At 36.3% G+C, this 23001-nt stretch overlaps 2 protein-coding genes across 3 annotated transcripts in view; one reads left to right on the forward strand and one right to left on the reverse strand.

Moving 5' to 3' along the window:
- The window catches only part of PI4KA (phosphatidylinositol 4-kinase alpha), a 65769-nt gene that overhangs the window by 6701 nt on the left and 36067 nt on the right, over window positions 1-23001 (forward strand). For both annotated transcript variants that reach the window (XM_072415631.1, XM_072415632.1), the window contains exons 2-20: window positions 1068-1184; window positions 1737-1830; window positions 4740-4828; window positions 5493-5565; window positions 5906-6165; window positions 6608-6674; window positions 7106-7254; window positions 7977-8042; window positions 8941-9037; window positions 9488-9679; window positions 9784-9884; window positions 10035-10164; window positions 10803-10932; window positions 11458-11553; window positions 11814-11997; window positions 12904-13007; window positions 13208-13376; window positions 15120-15170; window positions 22778-22886. In XM_072415631.1, coding sequence (XP_072271732.1) covers window positions 1068-1184; window positions 1737-1830; window positions 4740-4828; window positions 5493-5565; window positions 5906-6165; window positions 6608-6674; window positions 7106-7254; window positions 7977-8042; window positions 8941-9037; window positions 9488-9679; window positions 9784-9884; window positions 10035-10164; window positions 10803-10932; window positions 11458-11553; window positions 11814-11997; window positions 12904-13007; window positions 13208-13376; window positions 15120-15170; window positions 22778-22886 — 2278 coding nt within the window. The remainder of the gene's footprint in view (window positions 1-1067; window positions 1185-1736; window positions 1831-4739; window positions 4829-5492; window positions 5566-5905; window positions 6166-6607; window positions 6675-7105; window positions 7255-7976; window positions 8043-8940; window positions 9038-9487; window positions 9680-9783; window positions 9885-10034; window positions 10165-10802; window positions 10933-11457; window positions 11554-11813; window positions 11998-12903; window positions 13008-13207; window positions 13377-15119; window positions 15171-22777; window positions 22887-23001) is intronic.
- SERPIND1 (serpin family D member 1) lies at window positions 17038-21178 on the reverse strand. The gene is made up of 5 exons (XM_072415633.1): window positions 21022-21178; window positions 19965-20850; window positions 19093-19366; window positions 18515-18659; window positions 17038-17618 (listed from the first exon to the last, which is right to left on the reverse strand). Exons 2-5 carry the CDS (start codon window positions 20806-20808, stop codon window positions 17427-17429), a joined length of 1455 nt encoding a protein of 484 aa, XP_072271734.1. The 5' UTR covers window positions 20809-20850; window positions 21022-21178; the 3' UTR covers window positions 17038-17426.

Here is a 23001-nt window from a genome sequence, read left to right on the forward strand (position 1 = left end):
CATTTTTACAAAAGTCTGCCATCCCCTGTGCCATCCCCTGATTTAAAGCATACTTCTTAGTTGTGCAAAACCTTTTTGGTCAAGAAACATCAATCCAGGGTATTGTTTAAGTTTTAACCCATCAAGGTGATGTGGGAAGAACAGGTAGGTCTGTTGCACCTATAGGAAGGGGCACAGGATGCCTTGGTTACAAATTATCCTAAATATATGCAAACTAGTAAAACTAGAAGGCCTAGAAGTTTGATGAACATAACAATAATATAGCATAGTAAATTTTTTTTTACCAAATTTAAAACTGTAATGTTGGCTAGTAGCAGTTAGTTACATTGTAATATTAAATCCATTATAGACCAATACATATATATTATAATTAATTTTACTTTTTATTAATTGTATGGGCTGCTTTTCTGAAATAAGTTACTCTGATTGCACGCCACCCATTTCTTTTCCTGTGTATTAGAAGCTCCAACAAGTCAGGCAGAGTCTGCCTCTTTTCCAGGCTACAGAACATCCAGCATTATCTACTCTTTTTCTTCACAACCTGACCTGTCCCTGGTCAGACCCTTTTATTCTGTGAATTTTTTATTTATACTACAGAATAGGCTAATTGTGTCTAGAAGGTGTACAAGAGGCATGTGTTAGGTCTGGAGTTCAGCTGACAGTTTTTTTTAATTATGGAGGATCAGGATCAGTTATGGATGTTACCAGAGTTACATACATGCAAAAGCAGCCTGTCCATGAATGTACATTCAATTAGACTGACATCTACCTATTAGAAAACTTTAATATTTAAATCCCCCCAACCTACCTACTTGCATCAGGACTAAGGGATTTTGAAATGAATTTGTTTTAAGGAAGTACAACATCATGCTGTCCCCTTTCACCAGCCAGGCATAGGGTCTCCAATAGTTAAAAAAAGAGCTATGTAATGAAAGCAGGTTAAACCTCAACTTACTGGAACAATAAATATACCGATCTACACTTTATAATCATTATTTTTATTTTAATGTCTTACTTTTCTGTGGTGTTTATTAGTTATACATTTCTGTAAACATGCTATGTTTCAGGTTCAGAAGCTGCTATGTATGTGTCCTGTTGACTTCCATGGGGTATTTCAACTGGATGAAAGAAGAAGAGATGCCCTTATTGCTTTGGGCATTTTCTTGGTTGAATCTGACCTTCAGGTATGTGCTATACTAACTTGCTCCTGTCACCATTACAAGTAGGCTTGTTAAACTTCTAGTGAAAGCATACCATAATTTAAAGAATTTTTCTTAGAAAGTGTCTAGTGTTTAGGATTATTTTTTTTATATATTGAAAATATTGCATCTTTACCATTATTCTCTGCTCTAAACCACTCCTTGTCCTTTTTACTATGATGTTGTAATAATGTTAATAATTGTAATTAGAACTTATTAGCTGGAGCTTTAATTTCATTTGTAGCTTAAAGGGTCTGGAAGGTGGGATTCACTGTTCTGTATACGCAGCTACATATTGACTTTGTTAGACTGATGGAAGTCAGAGTGAGCAGCCAGTGCTAGACTTGGAAAGATCAGGATGCTCTGCAATCAGCTTCATGGGTGCCCCCGTTGTTTAATGTTTATCTGTGTAATTATAAAAATGGCTAATGGTGGCTGTAACTTTTTCTTTTCTGTCTGTTGCTTGTAGTCTTATAGACAGCTTACACTGCAGATATTTCATTTGAGAGTAATCATTTTCTTTATCTGTATTCATAGCACAAAGACCATGTGGTTCCTTATCTCCTAAGGCTTTTGAAAGGTCTTCCTAAGGTTCTATGGATAGAAGAAAGTACATCTCGGAAACCTAAAGGTGAGGATATACTTTCAAATCCACTGTATTAATGTTTTTTACCAGTACATCCAGCATTTACCCAAATAAAACATGCCTATTAACAGGGGTCTATAAATGTTTTCACCCAAGATTATTCTAATTGGATTCAGTTGGAGAAATGTGTGAATCCTTTGTGAATTGTAATTGAATGTAAATTGTAAATTTTGTGTGAATTGATTTATAAATAGAACCTATAGTACTATGATATTATTTGTGTGAAAAATGTATTTATAAAGCACTGTCATCTTCCTCAGCACTCTATGGAGTGCAATGCAAACTATAATGGGTAATTTTACATTAACAATTCATACCTATATTTGTAGGAATGTCTAGTGATACAGGTAAACCTTCTGTTATCACCAATTTGGTAGCAAAGCATGAATGTAAGTAATTTCTGGTTGTTAATCTTGGCTGCGTTGTCTGTTTTAATCTTAGAGGGTGGCTTAGCTATATGAGCTTTATGTCTTGCCACACGTAGTTTTATATGATATAATCCATAAATATGATATCTCATCATAAGTTTATGTTCAATTCACTAAATATAGTGACAATGGATATAATTTTCACCAGCCATAGTGAAATAAAAACAGGATAGTTTTTTAATTTTTCATAGTTTTTTTTGTGATAACCCAGGTGCCCCATTCTATAAATTTGGATTTTCAATGATCAGATACCAGCAAATGTATCCAACTTTAAGCGAACGGAACCAAAATGTTTCTAAGCTGCAGGAGTTCTTATGTACAGACAATTTGTGGTGCCTGGAAGTACACATGTTTGTCATTACACTTATTTTTTTTTTTATATCTTTGAGAGAGCAAACTCCAGTTCCAGACCCAAGTAGATAGTAGATAGTAGAGCCTAAAATTTTCCCAACAATATGTTTCACCTCTTCATTAAACTGCAAATTGCCAGAGCTCCTAGTACCAGTGGCAGCCAGCCAACAGTGGGGCCTCCCTGCCAAACTTACTTGGGGCCTCTGTTGGTTGAGAAAAATTGCAGGAGCAAACTTTGCATCTCCATATGTCCACCCCTGTCTACTATCTTTTGAAAGTCTTTAGTCCTGAAAAATGTTGGGCCTCTAATTTATCATGAGCAGCTTTCAAAACAAAAATGGCAACCACTTTAATAAACATGTTATGTCAACGTTATGTGATTTATCACCTGATTATGGTTTCATGGAACCATTATTCAGAGAGTTTCAGTTAAACTACTTTATTTTAGTTTGAGACCTTACCGGTCCGAGTGCCGCCCCAGGTGATAAAGACTATGCAGACACATAAAAGGCACAGATTAGCCAGAAACGTGGTGTGTACACCCAGAGTACCGGGCGGTATGAGGGCCCTGGACCTGCACAAATATTATTTGGCGGCCCACTTACGGTATTTACCACTGTGGACTTCACCTTACCCCTCCATTGTATGTAGGAAAATTGAGGAGGGCTGGATAGCTCCCATACACCCCAATGTTATGCTTTGAAGCTCGTCTCTGCTATTGGCAGATAAAGACCTGCTCGCCTTCATGGTGTTCATAAGGAATCTTTGGCGGAGTTGCAGGCACAGGTATGGTTTCTTGTTGGAACCCTCGAGACTGACACCTGTAATCCACACCTAACAAATCCCCGACAGTTTACAAGGGGCAATGTCAGGCCCCTGGAGGGATAGGGGCTTGTTCTAAATTAGACATCTGCTGCACCCTGTAGAGAAGCAGTTACTTACCTTTCAGGAACTCTGCGAGATGGTTGAGCTCCCACATACATCCTTCAACGCATATTTACAAATCGGGCATTTTGTCCAGTCCCTCTATCCCTTGGCCATGTTTCTAAACATGACCCCTTTTTAGAGACTTTGTGCGGAGGGCCCGTACTCCAGAGGTGTTGTCTCTTCCATATATTGTTTGTTGTTTTCTACACAACTCGAGACGCCTCTGGCAAGCTCAAATACATGTGCAAGTGGGAAGAAGTGCTGGGCCGCACATTGGATTCAGATGAATGGTTAGAGGTCTGGCAAGCGACACACAAAAGCTCTATATGTACGCTGTATAAAGAACCACACCCCAGAGGTGCTCTATCCATTATTTCCTGGGACTGACCCCACGTGCTGGCCTTGTGGGGCCTCCCTGGGCACCCTGGGGCATATTTTTTGTCCCATAATCAGGAGTATTGGTCTTGAATGAAAAAGTTACTTTTAGGTGTACTCCAGCAGCAGATCTCTCTGGATCCTCTCACCCACTTTCTAGGTCAACCCTTTTCACTATTGCTGAAATATACCTGTAAATTGGCTTTCTTATATTTTGGTTGCAGCACGTACACTGATTCCTTCCAAAGGGAAAACTACTCGGGCCCCTTCAATAGCAGACTTGCATACACAAATTCAAGAGATACGACTTATAGAGTATCTCACGGCCCTTATTAGGAATACTGTGGTCAAATTTGAGAACACTTGGGAAACATGGGACCGTTATTACGCCCAGTGCCTGGATTACGGTACTTTTTTGCACTTTTTATGTCAGTGCTACATTTGTACCCCCCCCCCCCTATCTCCACCACACCTATCCTTCCCTTTATTTTATTTTGTCTTGGGTAATTTGCTTTTGATTTGTGGTACATGATGTGTTAAATGGTTGCTATTACAACATACCACGTATTATACACAGTGATTATTTGAGCACATTTTTCACAGTGATGTTAATAAAAGATTCATATGCTACAATTTCTTCAGCAATATGATCCCAAGCTTGTTATAAATACTCTGTTATGTTCTTGCGCTTTATTGGTATTTGTTGTTTTTTATCTTTTTTTTCTTCGGTAATTTGGTATACATTTTCAAAAAAAATACAACTTACAAAAAAAAAAAAAAAAATAACTAATCAGTTTGTTTTCTCTATCACAGGTACACTTCCGGTTGCAGAGACCTTCAGCTTCTGTCTGGTTACTTTACTGTCTGATGTAGCTCATAGGGATGTCTCATTTAGAGGACAGGTAAGATATTCTGGTGATGCATTGCTTTGGGTTAAATTTCTGATTGATTTCCTTGTATTGAACAGAAAAATAATTAAGAATGATTAAATATTCAACCATTTCAGCTCTGAAGTACCTTTATACCCTTTATAGGTAACAAAATACTACATGTTTTTTAGAAACTTCTTTTGGATACATTTTCTCTTTGTTTGTTTTTTTATTTTTATATAACATTTTATTTGTATCAATTAAATGACAGTAAAAAGCCGTCTGCAAATTAAAAATGTAAAAAGGGGAAGGATGATTAGGGTAAACTAAGGTATAAAAAGAGGTAATCGTGGTTACAATTACTTCCAAAGGATTTTGGTGTAAAGTCTTAAAAAATGAGAATATGCTGTAGTAAAAACATCAAGTGGAACATCTGATGATAATAATTAGCTTATTTTAAAATGTCCCTCACACGTTATTGAACGTGTGGAAGTGATGACTGTAATGCCTTCAAGATAGAACTTAGTTCTATACACAGGAAAACTTTTTGAAAAATACTAAAAGGAAAAAATAAAATGTGCCACATGTGTCTGTTAAGTGTTTCCTGAATGCAAGCTCTAAGAAAACATATGACTTTTTTTTGGCATTGATGTCTCTCTGGCAAAAGATGACATATTTTTGTGTCATGTGTCCTCAGATATTGGAATCAATCCTGGATGTGATGCAATGTCTTCTTGGAATGTGCCAGTCTGTTCAGATTCAGGACAAAGGTGAGCTGATTTACTTAAGGTATTTTGCATGCAGTTTATTTGTGTAATTAAATGTTTAGTTTGTTTTAATGTGCCCATAATATTGAAAAAAACCTAGATAATTCTTGTCCTTGTTGCCAGGATGGACTGTAAGCCAAGAAACTTGAATAATGTATTTATATATGCTGAAATTTATGAATATCCATCCTTGTGCTTATGTTTGCCAATCTACCTGTTGATCATTTCCAAATGGCATTTAAAAAACCTGACACATATATTTGGCGATAAATGATATTAAAATTTAATATTAGTAGTTTTGCGGCAGATCTATATAGGTAATCTCTCTGACCTTTTCTTGCAGAGTATTTGTGTAAATATGCTGTGCCCTGTTTGATTGGCATCTCCCGAGCATTTGGACGATACAGCAATTCTGAAGAATCTCTCTTGTCCAAACTATTTCCCAAGAGTTCTCCTCAGTCATTAAAAGCCCCGGAGGAGCTGGAGGGGATCCGCAGAAGATCTTTCAATGATTTTCGATCTATTCTACCCAACTCATTACTGACAGTTTGTCAGGGGGACTCACTGAAGAGAAAGACAAGCAGCGTATCTAGCGGGTCTCAGGTACCAATTTAGAATTTTCACTTTCCTTTGTATGCATTCACCTAAAATATGTGGAGGGGAGGAGTTTGCTTAATATATCCTTTTATTACAAGATGATTCTTAAACAATATCCTTATCCCCTTGGTCTTTTATTGTCTTAGGTGAACTTGGATTTATTTTATTTACTGGGCTCATTGAACTTCAGTTTTAAAATTGAACAGATTTTATTCCTTTAAACAAATAATTAAAATTAAGCTTTAACCTTTTCCACTCTACTTTAAATGTATTTGTATCTTCATTGGAGATCTCTTCTACAGGCACACAGCCAGGAAAAAAAAACTTGTTAGAGATTTTATTTCTATCTCCAAATTTTTTTTTTTTTATCCAAAACAAAAAGTTTCTAGTAAAATGTGAGTTTGTGTGTGTAAGTATATTTATTTATGCTTCCATGTTTTGTTTTTAGGTGAGCCCTGATCGAATTGTTCCCCCTCCTGGTTCCCCAGCAGGATCTACCATCCCGTACTTTGAAGGTAACATAGCATGAGTCAATAGGCAATGTGAAATGTCTGCATGTATAATGTTTTATTAAAGTTTTTTAGACTTGCTCATGACTGTAGTGTTTTCTGGTGGAAGTCAAAACTGCATTCCTCACATTGTGCATTGACATGTGTTTTCATGGATTTTGAATGCAACTCTGCTTTTCCACCCTGCTGCACTATATGCTTGTGATCCTATTTAATAATTTTCCATAGCACAACACTATATCACTGCATTGGGAACAATTCCAGTTTGATGTATTTTTTAAGTATTACACAACTTTTCAGTATTCAGACTAAGGACTCTTTACAGTTCTAAATATTGCTTTATTCCAAATTAAGCTATCTGCCTAAACATTTGAATTAAAAAAAAAAGTGGTTTGGGGTTTTTCATATACCAATATTTAACCTTTATATCCTCTCAGGTTCCTATCTACCAGATGGCAGTGCAGTAGACCCGGATTATTACCTTACCACTATTAGCTCCAGCTTCTCTGTATCCCCTCTTTTTACTGGAGTAAACAACAAGGATTTTGACATTCCACAGGAAACTCTTCGACAACTACTGAGCATGGTATAGTCACCTAAGTGTTCTCTCTGATAAACCGTTATCAAGCTGGTAGCTTCAACCTAGATGTAGATATGCATAATACTTCTTTCGAACTGGCTAGGGTGGAGCAGATGTCTTTTTTCCCCAATGCGACTTAAAGCAAGCCTGTTCTTGCAAGGGGTCCATTTAATGCCCAGTCTCCCTCCTGCACTTATTTCTTTTCTCCACCTTGCCTATGCAGGAGCAATGGCAAACATATAATATTTTGGGGTATTGTAATCAAATTATTTCAGTCCCTTTTTTCAATGTGAGTGCACTGGTTTTTGACATTTGGCCCAGTTCTGTCACATGTGGATGAGTGATTTGTGTTCCGTCTTAAATCTTGAAACTTACTTATGATTTCTTGTGTTTTGTTCCTAATGGCAAATAAAGTTGTGTGTCAGAAAGTTAAGGTCATAGTAAATTAGATGCTTCTGGGTTTACCTTTTACCTTTTTGATCTACCTTGCAAAAAGGTGAAAGCTGCTTTGGTTATGTTACAATGTGACAATTATTATTTGGTTTACTATAGATATAAATAATTGATTTACTCAGAATTAACAGATATTAATGCATTTTCCCATGAAAAACTAAAGTATTTTTCTTTAGATTTTGTAATTGTATATTTCTTTTGGTTTGTTTTTCATGAGGTAGTAGTACAATAATACATTAGACTTTTCTCCATTACTGAACTGTTTATTTCTACAGGTGAAGCAGATTGTGGCAGATCCAATGCTGAGCTCATTAGATGCCCTCATAAATGAAGTTACAGAGGTACTTCTTTTAATTGTTTATACAGGTTTCCCCTAAAATATGTATAGTCCCTGTTGGATGTTACATTGTTATACATTTCACTACTACTATTTAACACCTATGGGTATATAATATTAAAAGGGATATTTGTTCACCAGCTCTGTAAGGATTTGTGATTACTGAAGTTTCCTGGCAAAATGAGATGTATTTTGCCACCAATTCTACGTCAACCTTGAATTACACATTATCGGTGGTCAAATTTGTTGGCTGCCAGAAAAATATTATAGGTTGCAAACAAAATTTAAAACCAATAAAGTAAATAACTGTTGACACATTTAGGACACACATGCCACCTTCTGCGCTGTTCTGTTCATTGTTCTATTTTACTCTTCACTTTGTTCTTTGAAGATGTTCTTCTAGTTGTCCCTGCCTTGCCAACATTTTGTTCTTTGTCCTCAATTTTTGGATGTACTCAGTGGCTTTGCAAGGCATATGAAAAAATGGATACCTATGGAAATAATGGGCAACAAAATTTTGCAGTCCATGGTGGAAAGAATACTCATTGTGGCCAACCTGTGCCGAACAATGGAGTGGTTAATGGGATGGTTAAATAACTGAATGGTTAGCCAGTTTGCTGTATACACTGCATGGATCTGGCCACAGTCTTTGAAACTACACAGTAGGTTTCAGTTTCACAAACATGAGTTAACTGGTCGCAGGGTAATTTTTCCATTGCATATGCTTTTTTTGCCCACAGAATATAGTTACAAAAGTATCACATTGCCTTAATCTATCCTAAAAAATAACTTGCAATTACAGTTAGGCAGCATCTACCATATTTCTTGATTAGGAGAACATGCTGCACATACTCACAGCAAATGTTTTACCTTTCATATCCTTTTTGTTTTGATTTCTTTAGGTAAATCCCAATGCAGATCTGTATTATAAAACATTCAGTGATCCACTGTATGTAGCAATGTTTAAGATGCTCAGAGATACACTGTATAACATGAAAGGTAAGTGTGTGTGCCTGGTGCATTGATGACCTGACCTTTTCTAGAGCAGAATACATTTTGTTCTTGTTGAGGGATGGTACAGTGATAATGACAGCGGGTAACTTGAATGAAAACATTTACAAAACCATACACTATATTTTTAGTTCTGAAGCAGGATAGTTGTAGTAGCAGCAGGAAAATGTATGGCAATGTCATAACTGTAGACCTCATTTTGTACAGTTCTTAATGTTAGAAAGGGTCATGGTACATGGCTATCTTGGGATTGTGTGGCATTTGTCCTGGTTTTCATTAAAGGCCTATTTAATTGGTGTGGTAACCTAGCCATTACCTGAAAATATTATCCTTTTTCTTTTAGAATATATCTGTTTAAATTGCATTCAATCTAAATAGGCCAGGTTTATTTAGAAATTATTTTTTACTAATAAACCTCTTTAACATTATTTTTTTTAGATCTCCCAACCCCATTTGTGAAGGAGATTCATGACTTTGTGCTTGAACAGTTCAACAGTAGCCAGTCAGAGCTGCAGAAGATACTTCATGATGTAGAAAAGTTACACAATGAACTTAGCCCTTTAAAGCTCAGGTGTCAGGCAAATGCAGCCTGTGTGGACCTTATGGTGTGGGCAGTAAAAGATGAACAAGGTAAAACTGTAATAAACAATTCCAAATAAAGTTAAAGTCGGGAGGGAGTTTTCACTTCTGATATGATTCTAATGAATGTTTTTCTCCTGCATTTTACACCAAAGGTGCAGAAAACCTGTGCATCAAACTTTCTGAAAAACTGCAGTCCAAGACATCCAGCAAAGTGATCATAGCTCACATGCCTCTCCTCATCTGTTGCTTACAGGTTGGTTTTTAGGAGGTGGTTTACTGTTGTGGACATCTTTCTGCCAGCTGAGAGGGAACATATTATTATTTGCACGTTGGTCTGTGTGTGTTTATTTTTATGTGGCAACAGTAAGATAAAATATATAGCCATATGTTTTGTTTTTTTCAGGGTCTGGGTCGCCTGTGTGAACGCTTTCCTGTAGTTGTTCACTCTGTGACTCCATCTCTTCGGGACTTTCTGGTGATACCATCTCCAGTGCTGGTGAAGCTGTACAAATATCACAGCCAATATCAGACAGGTATTTTTCAAAACGTGTTTTACTTACTATATGGAAGAGATCTTTCTTGTCAGGATTTTCTATTTGTCCTGTAAATACTACTTACTTAGTTGTCATGGTAATCCTCCGAATCCATTACTTACAGCAGTGGACCAAGTTCCATTGAAGTTGGAATCCTTGAACTGAATTAATGTGCCAAATCAATAACTCAAGCAGTCAAGCCAGAGAATCAGCAAACAGTTAGGCAGAATAACATTTTCTGGAATGGAAGCATAGTTGTATTTTTCAACACTTTCTCCTTAAGAGAACAATGGGCTCAGCAAAAAATTCAGTTAAAAATATAAAAAGTTAATAGCTGTTTCTGTGTATGTACTGTTTTCCTTGCACTTCTTTTTTTCTTTTAAATCAATGTTCTATCAACTTTCTGACCCCCAAAACAATTAGGAAAACCATTCTACATGTATGTGTTGTGCTTTATACTTTGTAATACAATATCACTGAAATATGACTTGTTTACTAACAACTGACTGTAGAATTTGTTTTTTATGTTCTCTTGCATTCTGTCAGCCACTGGTGCGAATGGTGTAAGTGTTATACCTAGGGTTGTCAAGACTCTGAAGTACATTATTACAGAATTCTTTTCCCACTTATATTCTTAGGAGCCAATGACATCAAGATTAGTGTTACAAATGAGCACTCTGAATCCACAATGAACATTATTCATGGCAAGAAGAGCCAGCCGTCTATGTATGAACAGCTGCGGGACATTGCTATTGAAAACATCTGCAGGTACCAGAGATTGTGACTGTGTTACAGAATCCTCAGGAAAAATTAATGTATGCATGTTTGACACTGAACTAAATTAAAGGGGAGATGTTGCACATAATGACGTTGTAACATACAATAGCAATACTCCCTTTACTAAGTCTTTTTATCTAATTGTGTTCAAATTATGCTCCCTGGTGACTTTCTGGCTTGTGCCTGTTATGTGGCTAGAATCATGCACTCCCCTAAAAAAAATACATACCCATGTTGACAGGGAACATCCATCTGCTGGCTATCCCTGCATTCTCATCAGAATGTGAACTATAGTGATGATCTTACTAAAGCAACACAAAGATATTGGCAGATGTCCAAGATACACTCCTGGCAATATGCAAGTTTCATTGACTTGATTCAGTAGGGCAACAAACACAATTTAATATTTCAAATAAGAACTAGTCCTTTGAAGCAAAACAATACTGTTTATTGTAGGTATTGGAAATATTTTGTAGACTGATTTGTCATATTTATTTACTCTGTCTTCAATTTCAGGTGTCTAAAGGCAGGTTTAACAATTGATCCAGTTATTGTAGAAGCTTTCTTGGCCAGTTTATCCAATCGCCTTTACATATCCCAGGAGAATGAAAAGTATGTTGCTAAATTGCTATATATACATGTAATTTCCATTATGCTGTATTACATAGCCTTAGTATGTATCATAGCAGTTTTTTCCAGATGTAAATATTGCATATTCAAAATACCAGTAATAATTGTTGACTAAATCAGTGTTAAATTCCTCATGGCTTTCTGTCCCATTGATAATGATTATGATAGGATGAATCTTTCCAGGAGACACAGAAAAAGAACACCATGTAAGATATCAAAGCAATGTTATTCTTGTGTTTTAGGGATGCCCATCTGATCCCAGATCACACAATCCGTGCATTGGGACACATTGCGGTGGCCCTTAGGGATACTCCAAAGGTGATGGAGCCAATCCTTCAGATACTACAGCAGAAGTTCTGTCAGCCACCGTCACCACTGGATGTGCTTATCATTGACCAGCTTGGATGTATGGTGATTACTGGCAATGTAAGTAGATTAAATTAAATTCTAAACAATAATTGGCTTTTAGACATTCAGACCAACTAACTGTCATTATCATCAAACTGGGTTCATATCATTTGTTTGCAGCTTGTGTGTGTATTTTATCATTAGGTATGATTATGATTTAAAGGGCACAAAAAATAATAATTTTGAGTGATATTAAATTGCATACTCCCTAAATAAAAGAAAAGTTTTCTGCTCAGTCAGTGGCTTGGTAACAAAAGAACTCCTAGGTCAAATTTTCCTGTCGATGGGTAATATTGCTAGGGTATGTAAACCTACGAGAACAACTCTAATTTGCACAGAACATTGTATTACTTTTTGTGTGAGAGTCGAAGCAGAAAGTACCAGAAATAGTGCATTTCCTGATCAAATTTGCAGTGTTTTTTTTTTTTTTTTTTTGGGGGGGGGGGGGGCTTTTATTTATTGGAATTTTAGTTATTTTAATAATAAAAACATTGTGTGTGGTTTACTACAGTTTCCAGTTTTTAGGAATCATTTTACTAAACCCTGTTAGCTCCTCCTGCCAGCCGTGTTCTGTCTGGATTGCAAAGAGAAGTAAAAGAGCAAGTGATGATGTCACTGGGTCTTAAAATTAGATATGTAATAGGATCAAGTTTTGTTTATTATTCATTGCCTTGTTAATGAAGTGGGGAAGGAGGAACCAAGAAATACAAGTATTTAGGTATAAAACTTGAATTGAAGTTCAAAACCTGACTGTTTACTCTTCTCCAAAATTATTATTGATAAAACATTAAGGACTTCTATTTATCTTTGAAATTTCTTGATTGCATTTTTACCCTTAATAAAAAAATTACTTTTTTTGTTAAAAAAATAGCTAATTTGTAGCCATCATGTTTCTAATGTTAATATTTCTGATGTTCTCTGCAGCAATATATCTACCAGGAAGTGTGGAACCTTTTCCAACAGATTAGTGTGAAAGCCAGTTCTGTTGTTTATTCTGCCACCAAGGATTACAAAGATCATGGTTATAGGTATGTTTATAGAATGTGCTTTTGAAAAGGCAAATCTGACTCTCAATTGGCATGCCTTCTGTGTTCTGTATTCCCCAATTAAAGCATCATGGGATACAGATTTTTAATTAATGACGTTAATTGGTATGTAACAGCATGTGCAGGCACTTTATACTTTCTAGAAGTGAAGTTTGACATTTCTTTCTTTATTCTGTGGGTAGACACTGTTCCCTGGCTGTCATAAACGCACTGGCAAACATTGCTGCCAATATTCAGGGAGAACATCTGGTGGATGAGCTTCTGATGAATCTATTGGAGCTGTTTGTGCAGTTGGGTCTAGAGGGAAAACGGGCCAGTGAAAGAGCGAGTGAGAAAGGCCCAGCATTAAAGGTGAGTGGAAATTTGATGTGAGTCTGAGTGGGTTTAGTTATTGCACCAATAATAGTACTTTTTGTTTGTTTTTCTTATTTTAATTCAAGAACATTATGAACTTAGCTCAGTTGTTTTATTCCGACTACAGATCTCAAACTTTGGAAATTCACACTGTGTATCATGTAAAAATGCAAAGACAAAATGCACAGTAGTTAGAATATGTAATGTAATATGTTCATGCCTCCTGACAGATTCTGTTTTTGTGTAAGGCATTGCTAGTTTGGATTGACTTTTTAGGAGGCGTTGTGTTTTATAAAGAGTATAGTAAATTGATAATCTCTTTGTCTTCACATAGTAGTAACTATCATAAATTAGGAAGCACTGGCCACTACATTTTTTGAGGGAGAAATGTGTGAGAATGTGCTTTTGAATTTAACTGCTCTGTACATTTATGCCAGTTCAAGGCATAAAAGCCTGTGTAAGCTTTACTCATGTTGGCGACAATGAGTGACTGACAGGTTGTGACACCATGGCACTCTTGTGTCAAGGTTTCCACCCACAGCATACAGGAATAGAGCAAAGTTCTGCAAAATCAGATAGGAAAGCTCTTATTTGGATAGGAATGTGCATTGATCAATGTCCTGTTTATTCAGCTCGTGATTGTTCTTCTCACTAATCTGCAACCATACATGGTCTCCTTTCTTCTTTCTCATAGTTACTTTTTATAGGAGATGTTTTATTTAAAAGGAATGTAATGCCATGTAAAAAGTTGTTTCTGACCTCTGCCCAGTTATGCATGGGGATACTGAATTTCAGGAAAGTATAGGAGTACTAGATAATGGCTTTCAGCCAGCAATCATGATAAAGTTCTTTTTTCCTCCTAACTTCCTAACTCTTTACTTCACAGTAAAAATTAAAGTAAAATAGGAGTCTACATTGAAACCCCACATTTTGTTTAATTTTCTTTCATCACATACCTTTTATTCAAACCAGACTAGTATTTACAAAATTACATCTTTAAGGTGGGGGATAATTGTGTGCAAGTGACTTAAAAAAGGTCCAAGGTAAATGTAAAAACCTTTGCACTTTACAAATATGCTTCATCATAACAATATAGGTGGTGTTTATCTAGAATATTACACCAGAGTTTTAATAAAGCATAATACCTTGGTTCTTGTACATACATTTGTCATATGTTTTATTCAACTTGCATATGTCATGATGCATTTGCCTCCCAGCCACCACCGCAACATGATGAAGCAGGTCTTCATTTTTGGAATTTTCACTGAAAAATAGCGACCAGCCATACTCAACCAGGGTTCCTCCAGAAGTTGCTTGAAGTTCTGTAAATGGTGGCTGACAGACCTCCCATCTGATGATGCATGCATAGTTCTGGGGTCAACACCACTTGCTAGAGCCAGATGGTCAACAAAAACATCTTTGTTTGTGTATCTTGGTGGTACAGTGGCCAAAACTGTAGGGAGGACATTCTTTACTATCTTTGTATGTTAATATCTGTGATTGACTGTGATTGGGAATATTCGCGAATGTGTAATGCACATTTATAACATATATATATATATATATATATATATATGTATATATATATATATACTCTTTTTTATATATATATATTGTTGTTTGTATTTTAGTATATAGTGATGGGATGTACTTTATGTATATTTGTATGTTTTGTAGTATGTATTTTTATATTTATAGAAAATACTTTCTATAATTGTTCTGCCATTTGTTTTACTTTAGGCATCTAGTAGTGCTGGAAACCTTGGAGTCCTGATTCCTGTCATTGCTGTGGTAAGTATTTTTAGGCATGGTGCTTATGAAAAACATGCATTTACATTTTAGGTAAATGTAAAAGATTAAAAAACGCTTTCAGTGTCTGCTCATGACTGTTCAATAAGACTAAAATTAGATATTAATGTGGCTGTTTTTATCCAACCTTAGTTTTGGGTATGTGAATCATCTGTAACACTCTTTTGCTCTCCTCCTCAATCTAGTACAGGGGTGTCAAACTCTGGCCCCCAACGTCCTTTTTTTTTTTTGCCCCCAAAAGAATTCCTATTATGTATTGCAGCTGGCCCGCTGCTACTGCAATCCGTAGTAACGGCGGGTCAGCTGCAATTCATATTACCCTGCTGTTCTATTGACGTTTTCGATGCCTCTTCTACAATTCCCGGCATCACTCGCGTCTATAGACCAGCAGTTTCCCAGCCTATGCGTGGCCCCGCATTTTTTAGACTCAAGTAATGCCAGGAATTCTAGTAGCGGCATCACTAGTGTCTATTGAACAGCAGCCTATGCGTTGACTCCGAAGTTTATACTATATGCTTTAAAGAAATTCATTTAGTTTCACATTGCATTCTCTGGCAAACTAAAACAATTAGAAAAAACAATAGGAAGAAACAAGACTACTTACTCCACTATACTACTGACAACCATTCAGATTACATCAAAGTGAAAGTTTTGTTACACTCCAGGATAAAGAAAATCCAAAAGACTTCTCTTCTGCATAGCCTATTGTGGTCTTTTTATTTTTCTATCATGCAGTTAAGTTTAAAAGAAGGCCTCTTTCTCTATTATAGGCTTGTTCCAGATTGAATGTTAACCTCATTGTTTCTGTATGAAAATGTTTTTTATCTAATTAGAAGGAAAAACTTCCTCAATTTTTTCAAACACTTTTAAGTCTGGCCTGCGACTTGGTCTAAGTTTTTTATTTCGGCCCTCTGTGTAATTGAGTTTGACACCCCTGATTTAGTATAATATGTGCCAAAAGGAAAATGTATTTAGTTTTTTTCTGTTTAAACTACTATTACTAGAGAAAATGGAGGCAGTGGTTGTCCCTGTAGTGGACCAAAAAACAAAAACTGGCAGTGTCACTTTTTGCAATAAAATAAACATACCTGTCTGATCGCAATTTCCTTTCTTTTCCCAGTGCAAAAATATTTGTAGCAAATGCAGTTGACATGAGCTCATTTTACTACCACTGGAATTTTGTGCTTCCATGGTACTAAAGCGAGCAACTAAAAATATAAGTTTTAATTTCTGACAGATGACAAAGAATACAAAATAATTAACTAGAGTAATTTTGGAGCTTAGGAGCTACATGATGTTTATAGTTGATTTGATTTTCATTCTCAAAATCGGCAACTAAAATGTGTGAAATGATTGTGATTTTCTGGTCTGTAGCTGTCAAAATAAGTGTGGTTCATATATTCCCAACTACTTTCGAGTTAGTTGGCTCTTTCATTTTTTACCATTTTACTTGAATATAGTTTTTTAAAATAACCCTTTTGGAATGGTGTGAGTTCCTTCATATTAAGGTAATAAGGTCCTTGTGTAAGTGTACAAGGAACTACATGGAAAAGGTTCTGAAAATACAAGATGTTCATGTACTGATGTAATAGGGTATTATATATTCTAACACTGTATATCCAACTGTTTTGCAATTATTGAGTTTAAGAGCTCAAAGGACACTTAGCATGGGGTTAATTGTTACATTGGTAGAAAAAAGCAAATATTTATCAAGCTTGCATAAACTTAACAGTTCAAAAATCTCCCAGGCTAAACTGCTAGTTGGTCAGAAATAGTGTCTGTTGATTTTGCGTAATTCCCTTCCAAGTTTCCTGTTTAGGGAGTTTTTAACATTAAGTTGGCAAACATCTTGATTAAAGATATTTATTTTTCATTAGCAGAGGTTTAAAGATGTACTGAACACTTTACATGATATAGTTCATAAAATATAATCTACAGTTTGGTTTCCTTACATATAAGTATCTCAAATGAACAGGTCTGTATTGCTAGTTGACAAATATGTTTTTCACCAGTTTGAATAAAATTCTACATTTGTAAGGAAATTTCACTTTTTGGCAAAGTAAATGTTTTAGCAGCTGAATCTGTAATTCTTTTATGCACTCTTTTTTTTTTCATAAAGACTATTTTACATGTCTGATAAGCATGCTAAGTAGGCCCCTATTTTATAAGTAGTAGCTCTTCTCAGCGACATAAATATTAAAATGATCATAAAGCCTAGGGCTAAGTCGGAAAGCCTGTTCATGACTTAGAGGGATTGGCCACTCTTCCACAGAATATTAGGCAGTTGGTGCGATGTTCATAGATGAAAAAGAGGAAGGGACGGTCGACCATGAAACGCGTCTGTATGGAAAGTGGCGTAAAACCCACAGTAGTAAGACTGGCAGCTTGTGTTCCCTCTTCATTCACTGTAATGCTGCCTTGTTGTTGAAACTGCAAAGTGGTTTGATAGATAACATTGTAAAAAAAAAAGCATTGAAGACAGTTACATTAATTACATTAGAATATACATTGGCACAAATGCAGTATGTTTTAGGTATGCAAGTAAATGCTGTTGCAAGCTATTGCTTGTGTAGCCAGTTTTAAACCTCTGCTATAAAGCAGTGGTTCCCAACCTTTTGGACCTCAGGGACCACTAAGTTTACAGACTCTGGACCGCGCATGCGTGGGGAGCCAAGAAACTTCCCCAGAGTGACTTTATGATGCTAGAACCCACCCACTCTCCCATCGCAGGTCTGAGCCTGCGATGGGAGAGTAGGTGGCTTGTATCCAGGGACACAACCTGCCCTGAGCCTGCGATGCATTTTGGGGACATGGTCCGCATCCTTGGCTGGTACGCCCCCCCCCCCCCCCCAAGCGGGCTCCTTCTCCTGAGGGGTGCACCTGCCAGAGCCGTGGACCACCAACATTTTCTCAAGGACCACAGGTTGGGGACCACTGCTATAAAGGACTGACATTTTCTATTTTTTTCCCATTTCTGATAGCTGTTTCTATATATTTTTTATTTGCTTGATGCACATTGTACCTTTGAATAGAATTGACATCAAATTATTTCTGACTCTGACTTACTATGTATTAAAGTAGTTATGAAATAAGTAATTTTTCACATGTTGGAGCCAAAATATCTGATATAAGAATTTAATAACCCCTTGGATCTTTGCACATGCCCTTTGGATACCAGCAGCCATACCAAAAATTGGATGATAGCAGATCCTTTTTCACAGCAGATCTGACTTTTTTTCTTCTTGCAAGGTATTATTTAGGCCATATAGATAATAAAATGATATACCATGTATTAGGGATAAATCAGTTCAGCTGTAGATACTCACCAGGCCAATGTTGATATCTTCATTAGTAATGCCTGAGAAATCTGCTGTGACAGTGAACACATCCTTCACTCCCATGTTGCTCAGGACATTTTTTAAGTCATAGTTCTTTTCCAGCTTGAAGCGAGGTAGATAGATATCCCTGGTCCTGGGAACAAACATAAAATGAATACAAAACTGATTGTGTTCTTTTACCTTAACGTATCTATAAATTTTTTAAAGAATGTAATAATTTTATTTAGGAAAACTGACAGGCAAATAATAATAAAGGATACCTATTTTCAGTACACATAACTCTTACATATGCTTATCCACTGAGATTTTTGCTGTGTGGTCGCTGGTATCCCCATGGAATATTTTCCAGCCAAGCACTGCTTCCCCATTTTGTCATTTCTTTGGATGGGCCTTAAGGCAATGGGTGATGGTTTAACCATAAAAAAATAAACTGAGCTCTTGGTGAACTCAGGCCAAAGAGAAAAAGGCTTTTTGATTTTTGTTTGTTATATCAGGATGGTTTAATTCATCAAAATAAAGAACTAAGACTTCAGCTACACTATTTTACCACCTTAATGTAGGCTTACCTGTTTGTCATCATTTTCTGCCATTTTTCTATCACATGTGAATTGAGCTGCTTCTCAAGGAGTTTCATGCCAGACAGTTTATGTGGCATAGCTATCAGCATGCTGATGTTGCCAACATATGGCAGCTGCAAGACATCACAGTCCAGCTCCGAATCCACAGCCACCAGAAAGTTTCCCTTGGTCTTCATCATGGGCACTTTAACAACTTCTTTGTCACTCACTCGGAAATTTGCATTGTGGGTATACTCTACTGGAAACTTATTCTCCCAAGTTCCTATAAAAAAGAAACTAATATATCTGTATACTAATATATATATATATATATATATATATATATATATATATATATATATATAAATATAAATATTAATGTACTGTATTTGTAAAAATGACAACTGTATTGCATTACCATGACCTAGGCTAGCAGACCTAGCATAACTTTTGAAGGAAACCCATAAAGTGCATTGCTAAAGTTTCCTCTCTAAAAATGTTAAGTGCCTAGTGTCCGTTTCATACCAGTATCTTTTCTATTTGAACCCCTTACCGAGAACAAACATGCAGATCAGGAGTAATGGCTTTTCATTGCTTGCTTGTACTGCATGTGAATCACTCAAATTATTAAAGCTTGAAACAGATGATAACTATCATTTTAAAGGAGATCTGCTTAAATAGTTTACATGTAGCTCTTCATATGGGTGTATTTTTATCTAGAACAGTTTTCCCTTTCAGGAAATAATAAAGTAAATTAGGTAGCAATGACAGTTTTGTGGTTGATCCTTATTTGTTTCACCATAGTTATACCTATACATAGCTAGCTGGCTTTTAACATATGTTCGAAAGAAACTAGTTAGCTACACTAAATGCCTACTTACCTTTAAAGTAAATGCAGTTTGCAAGTAACATCAGAAGATCTGGGCTAAGGTTTGATAGTGCTTCTTTAATCAGGCCTTTGGTTAGTTTTTGTATGCGTTGGTTGATCTTGCTGAGGAAAGCTTTATCTTCAAAGTCACCGATCTGAGTCTCCGCAAAGTAGTAGTTTTTCAAGTTATTCTGAAAGTCCTCCCTAATGGCAAAGTGTTTTTGTATGTAGAGATCATTGACTGCTCGTAAAGTATAACCAAAATTTCTGCGGAAGAGTCGGTGAGTTAATTTACGGAAAACCTCATGAATGGTGGAGATATCATATTTTGAGCTAGCATTAATGAAATCCTTGAAGCCTAAGGTAGATAAAATTTGGCTACGAGTCTCCCCTTTTGTACCCATTGACACCGCAGCCAATGCTGTAGAGACACCAACTGGTGCTAATAGGATGTTTTCAGTTGTGTTTGTGTTTTCTTTTATGGCCCGATAAAGATTAAAGCCAAAATTGGCATTGATTATGTTCAGCCTTTGAATCCTTGTTTTTCCTGGGAAAAGTTCATATATATTCCCAGGTACTTTTTCATTACTTATCTCTGGAAGAACATCAATGATGTCTGTGTAGTCTTCATCTTCTCCAAATATTTTGTCAAAATCCAGGTAGTCCTCCTCATCATCTCCTCCAGGCAGAAGGTCATTGGTCACAGTGTCATCCTGGAGACGTTCTGCGTTTTGGGGTGAAATACCTCGTGCTCCCACAACTCCATTTCCATTCTCATAATGCTCAAGTAGGTCTTTAACTCCACATAATGCTGAAGAAACAAGTAGTAAACTTGTGGTAAAGTAGAGGAGATTCATTTTAAAAGACACGGATTGTGGGATTTTTATTTAAAGAAGCAGCTGTGTGAAGGAAATAGAAAAGTTACAAAAACACTTAATTTTGTAGATAAGCAGAAAATTTGTGCAGTTTGCAGATATAAAATAGTAAAAAAACAAGTAGCATTGTTTAACAAGCAATAAATTATGCACCCTTACCACTTATGACAAATTATTTCTAAAAAATATTCTTACCTTGACAGTTCTGGTGGCTGTTCCTGGTCCTAGGATATGTTAAATGCACTACAAAGAGCTAAAACATAACCTTTACTACCCACAGAGTAAACAGCATACTTCAAATAGACAGAGAAGTGCTTGGTCAGCTGAAGTCCTTTCCATCTGCTGGGGCCCCCTGGTTCCCTCCCTGCTATCCACCCCTTTTTATTTCCTGTAATCAACAGTTCACTATATAACAAAAATACTGCTTGGCTTTAGCATTCTATCTGTGCACAAATATGTTTCTACATTGCTAATTGTTTATAATGCCTGATAAATCTAATATTTGTTAACTTAGTTTGTCACTATTTGTAGCTATTCAGTCAATTTATAAAACAAAAACTTGGCAGTTTTCAGTTAACTATTGGGGAAGCAGAGCTGCTTTTAGCGATATTATCAGACATTGCATTCAGGGAAAGTAATGCAAAATAAAAGACAAATGGAACATTTTTTTTTCTTGAAAATGTGATTTAAATTTAAGAATTTGTAAGGTAGAAAACTGTTTTGAATGTGATTGTATAGTGTATATATGGTTACATGGTGACAAAAAGGGCACCTCTGTTACTAGGTAAAGTGCCAGAAGGTAGATATGTAGGGCCATGATATCTCCATTATCCCGAGGTAAAGCCAGCAAGGAGAACCTTTTAGATTTCTTTGCTGGTTGTATAAAATTTCTGTTCTGCATCTAGTTTGACTGGGAATACATAAAAAGCAGGGTGGGGCAGATTCCCAATCCGGGTCACACTTTTTCCTGAGGCCCAGGGACCTATTCAGCAAACCTAGTGGTAAGCACCAGTGGCTGTGGGTCAGCCCCTGTTTTTCCCTAATAGAGAAGCATGTGTGTGGAAACCAGACACCAACCCTTGTGAGAGAAGATTTTATTTTTGCTTTTACACTATAAACACAAGCAGGGGCCCTAAAAAGCAAACCTGATGCATGGTTTAAGCACCCTCACAATATCTTCATTAAAATAATATGTAAAATTTTATTTGTCAATGTCACAACAAGCCCAGCAATATTATCTTTCTGTTCTATCCTAACAGAATGAATACAATTTATTAAGGCACTTTCCTGTGTTAGGGTCTCTTTTGATTAATTTTTTTTAATTCATTTATACTTACATACCTGAAGTCTGTCTACAAACAGAGCTACCGTTACTCCTTATTATAATCTATACATTAGTTCTCGGACTTCTGAATGATCCTTATTATAATCTATACCATAGCTCTTGGATTCATAAATGATTCTTTTCTACCACAATCGTCCAAACTAATGGGCCCAAACTTGAGATGTAAGACTATGTACACACATCAGATGATTCTCGGCCGATATGAGCTCGGGGCTCAAAAAGGACGAGAATGACGTGTACAGAGACCGTCCAATGTCGTTCATGGATCTGTCCTAGCAGGTCCATGAAACAACCACAATAGAAGTGAAGGGAGGGGAGCGCAGAATGCCGGTGTATGAACAGCGCTCGTTCATCCTATCATCATCATTAATGATTGTTTCCTACCAAAAAATCTAGTGTGTGTACTGAGCCTAAGCCTATGTACACACGTGCAATAATTGTCATTAGAAAACGAACGATTAACAACCGATCAACAATTATTCATGATTCAAATATAATCCACCAATAATGCCTAGCTATAAATCAATATTAAGGTATGTGTTTTCTAACTGGTATCTGGTTCACCATTTTCATAAATATTCATTTTTTTCTTCACTTTATTTTCAGCTAACTCGAAGATTACAACCAATCAAAGAAGCCAAGCCACGTCTACAGAAGCTCTTTAGAGATTTCTGGTTGTATTCTGTTCTTATGGGCTTTGCAGTGGAGGGTTCAGGTACTTTACAGCTACTATACAGGTTCTTACTTACTATGAAATTATTGTTTTTTATTAGGTGACAAATCTCTTTCTTTTGTTCCTGCTTTTGTTGTTTTTTTTTTTTTTTTTAACA

Source organism: Pyxicephalus adspersus, chromosome 6 (assembly GCF_032062135.1).
Source record: "Pyxicephalus adspersus chromosome 6, UCB_Pads_2.0, whole genome shotgun sequence".
NCBI lineage: Eukaryota > Metazoa > Chordata > Amphibia > Anura > Pyxicephalidae > Pyxicephalus > Pyxicephalus adspersus.

Excerpts from the sequence above, each read along its gene's own strand:
- SERPIND1 (XM_072415633.1), bottom strand. The coding sequence starts at position 20,808 with ATGAATCTCCTCTACTTTACCACAAGTTTACTACTTGTTTCTTCAGCA. Across the intron at positions 19,367-19,964 it reads AAACTGCATTTACTTTAAAG|GAACTTGGGAGAATAAGTTT; the intron begins GTAAGTAGGCAT and ends TCTTTTTTATAG. Across the intron at positions 17,619-18,514 it reads AAGATATCAACATTGGCCTG|TTTCAACAACAAGGCAGCAT; the intron begins GTGAGTATCTAC and ends ACCACTTTGCAG.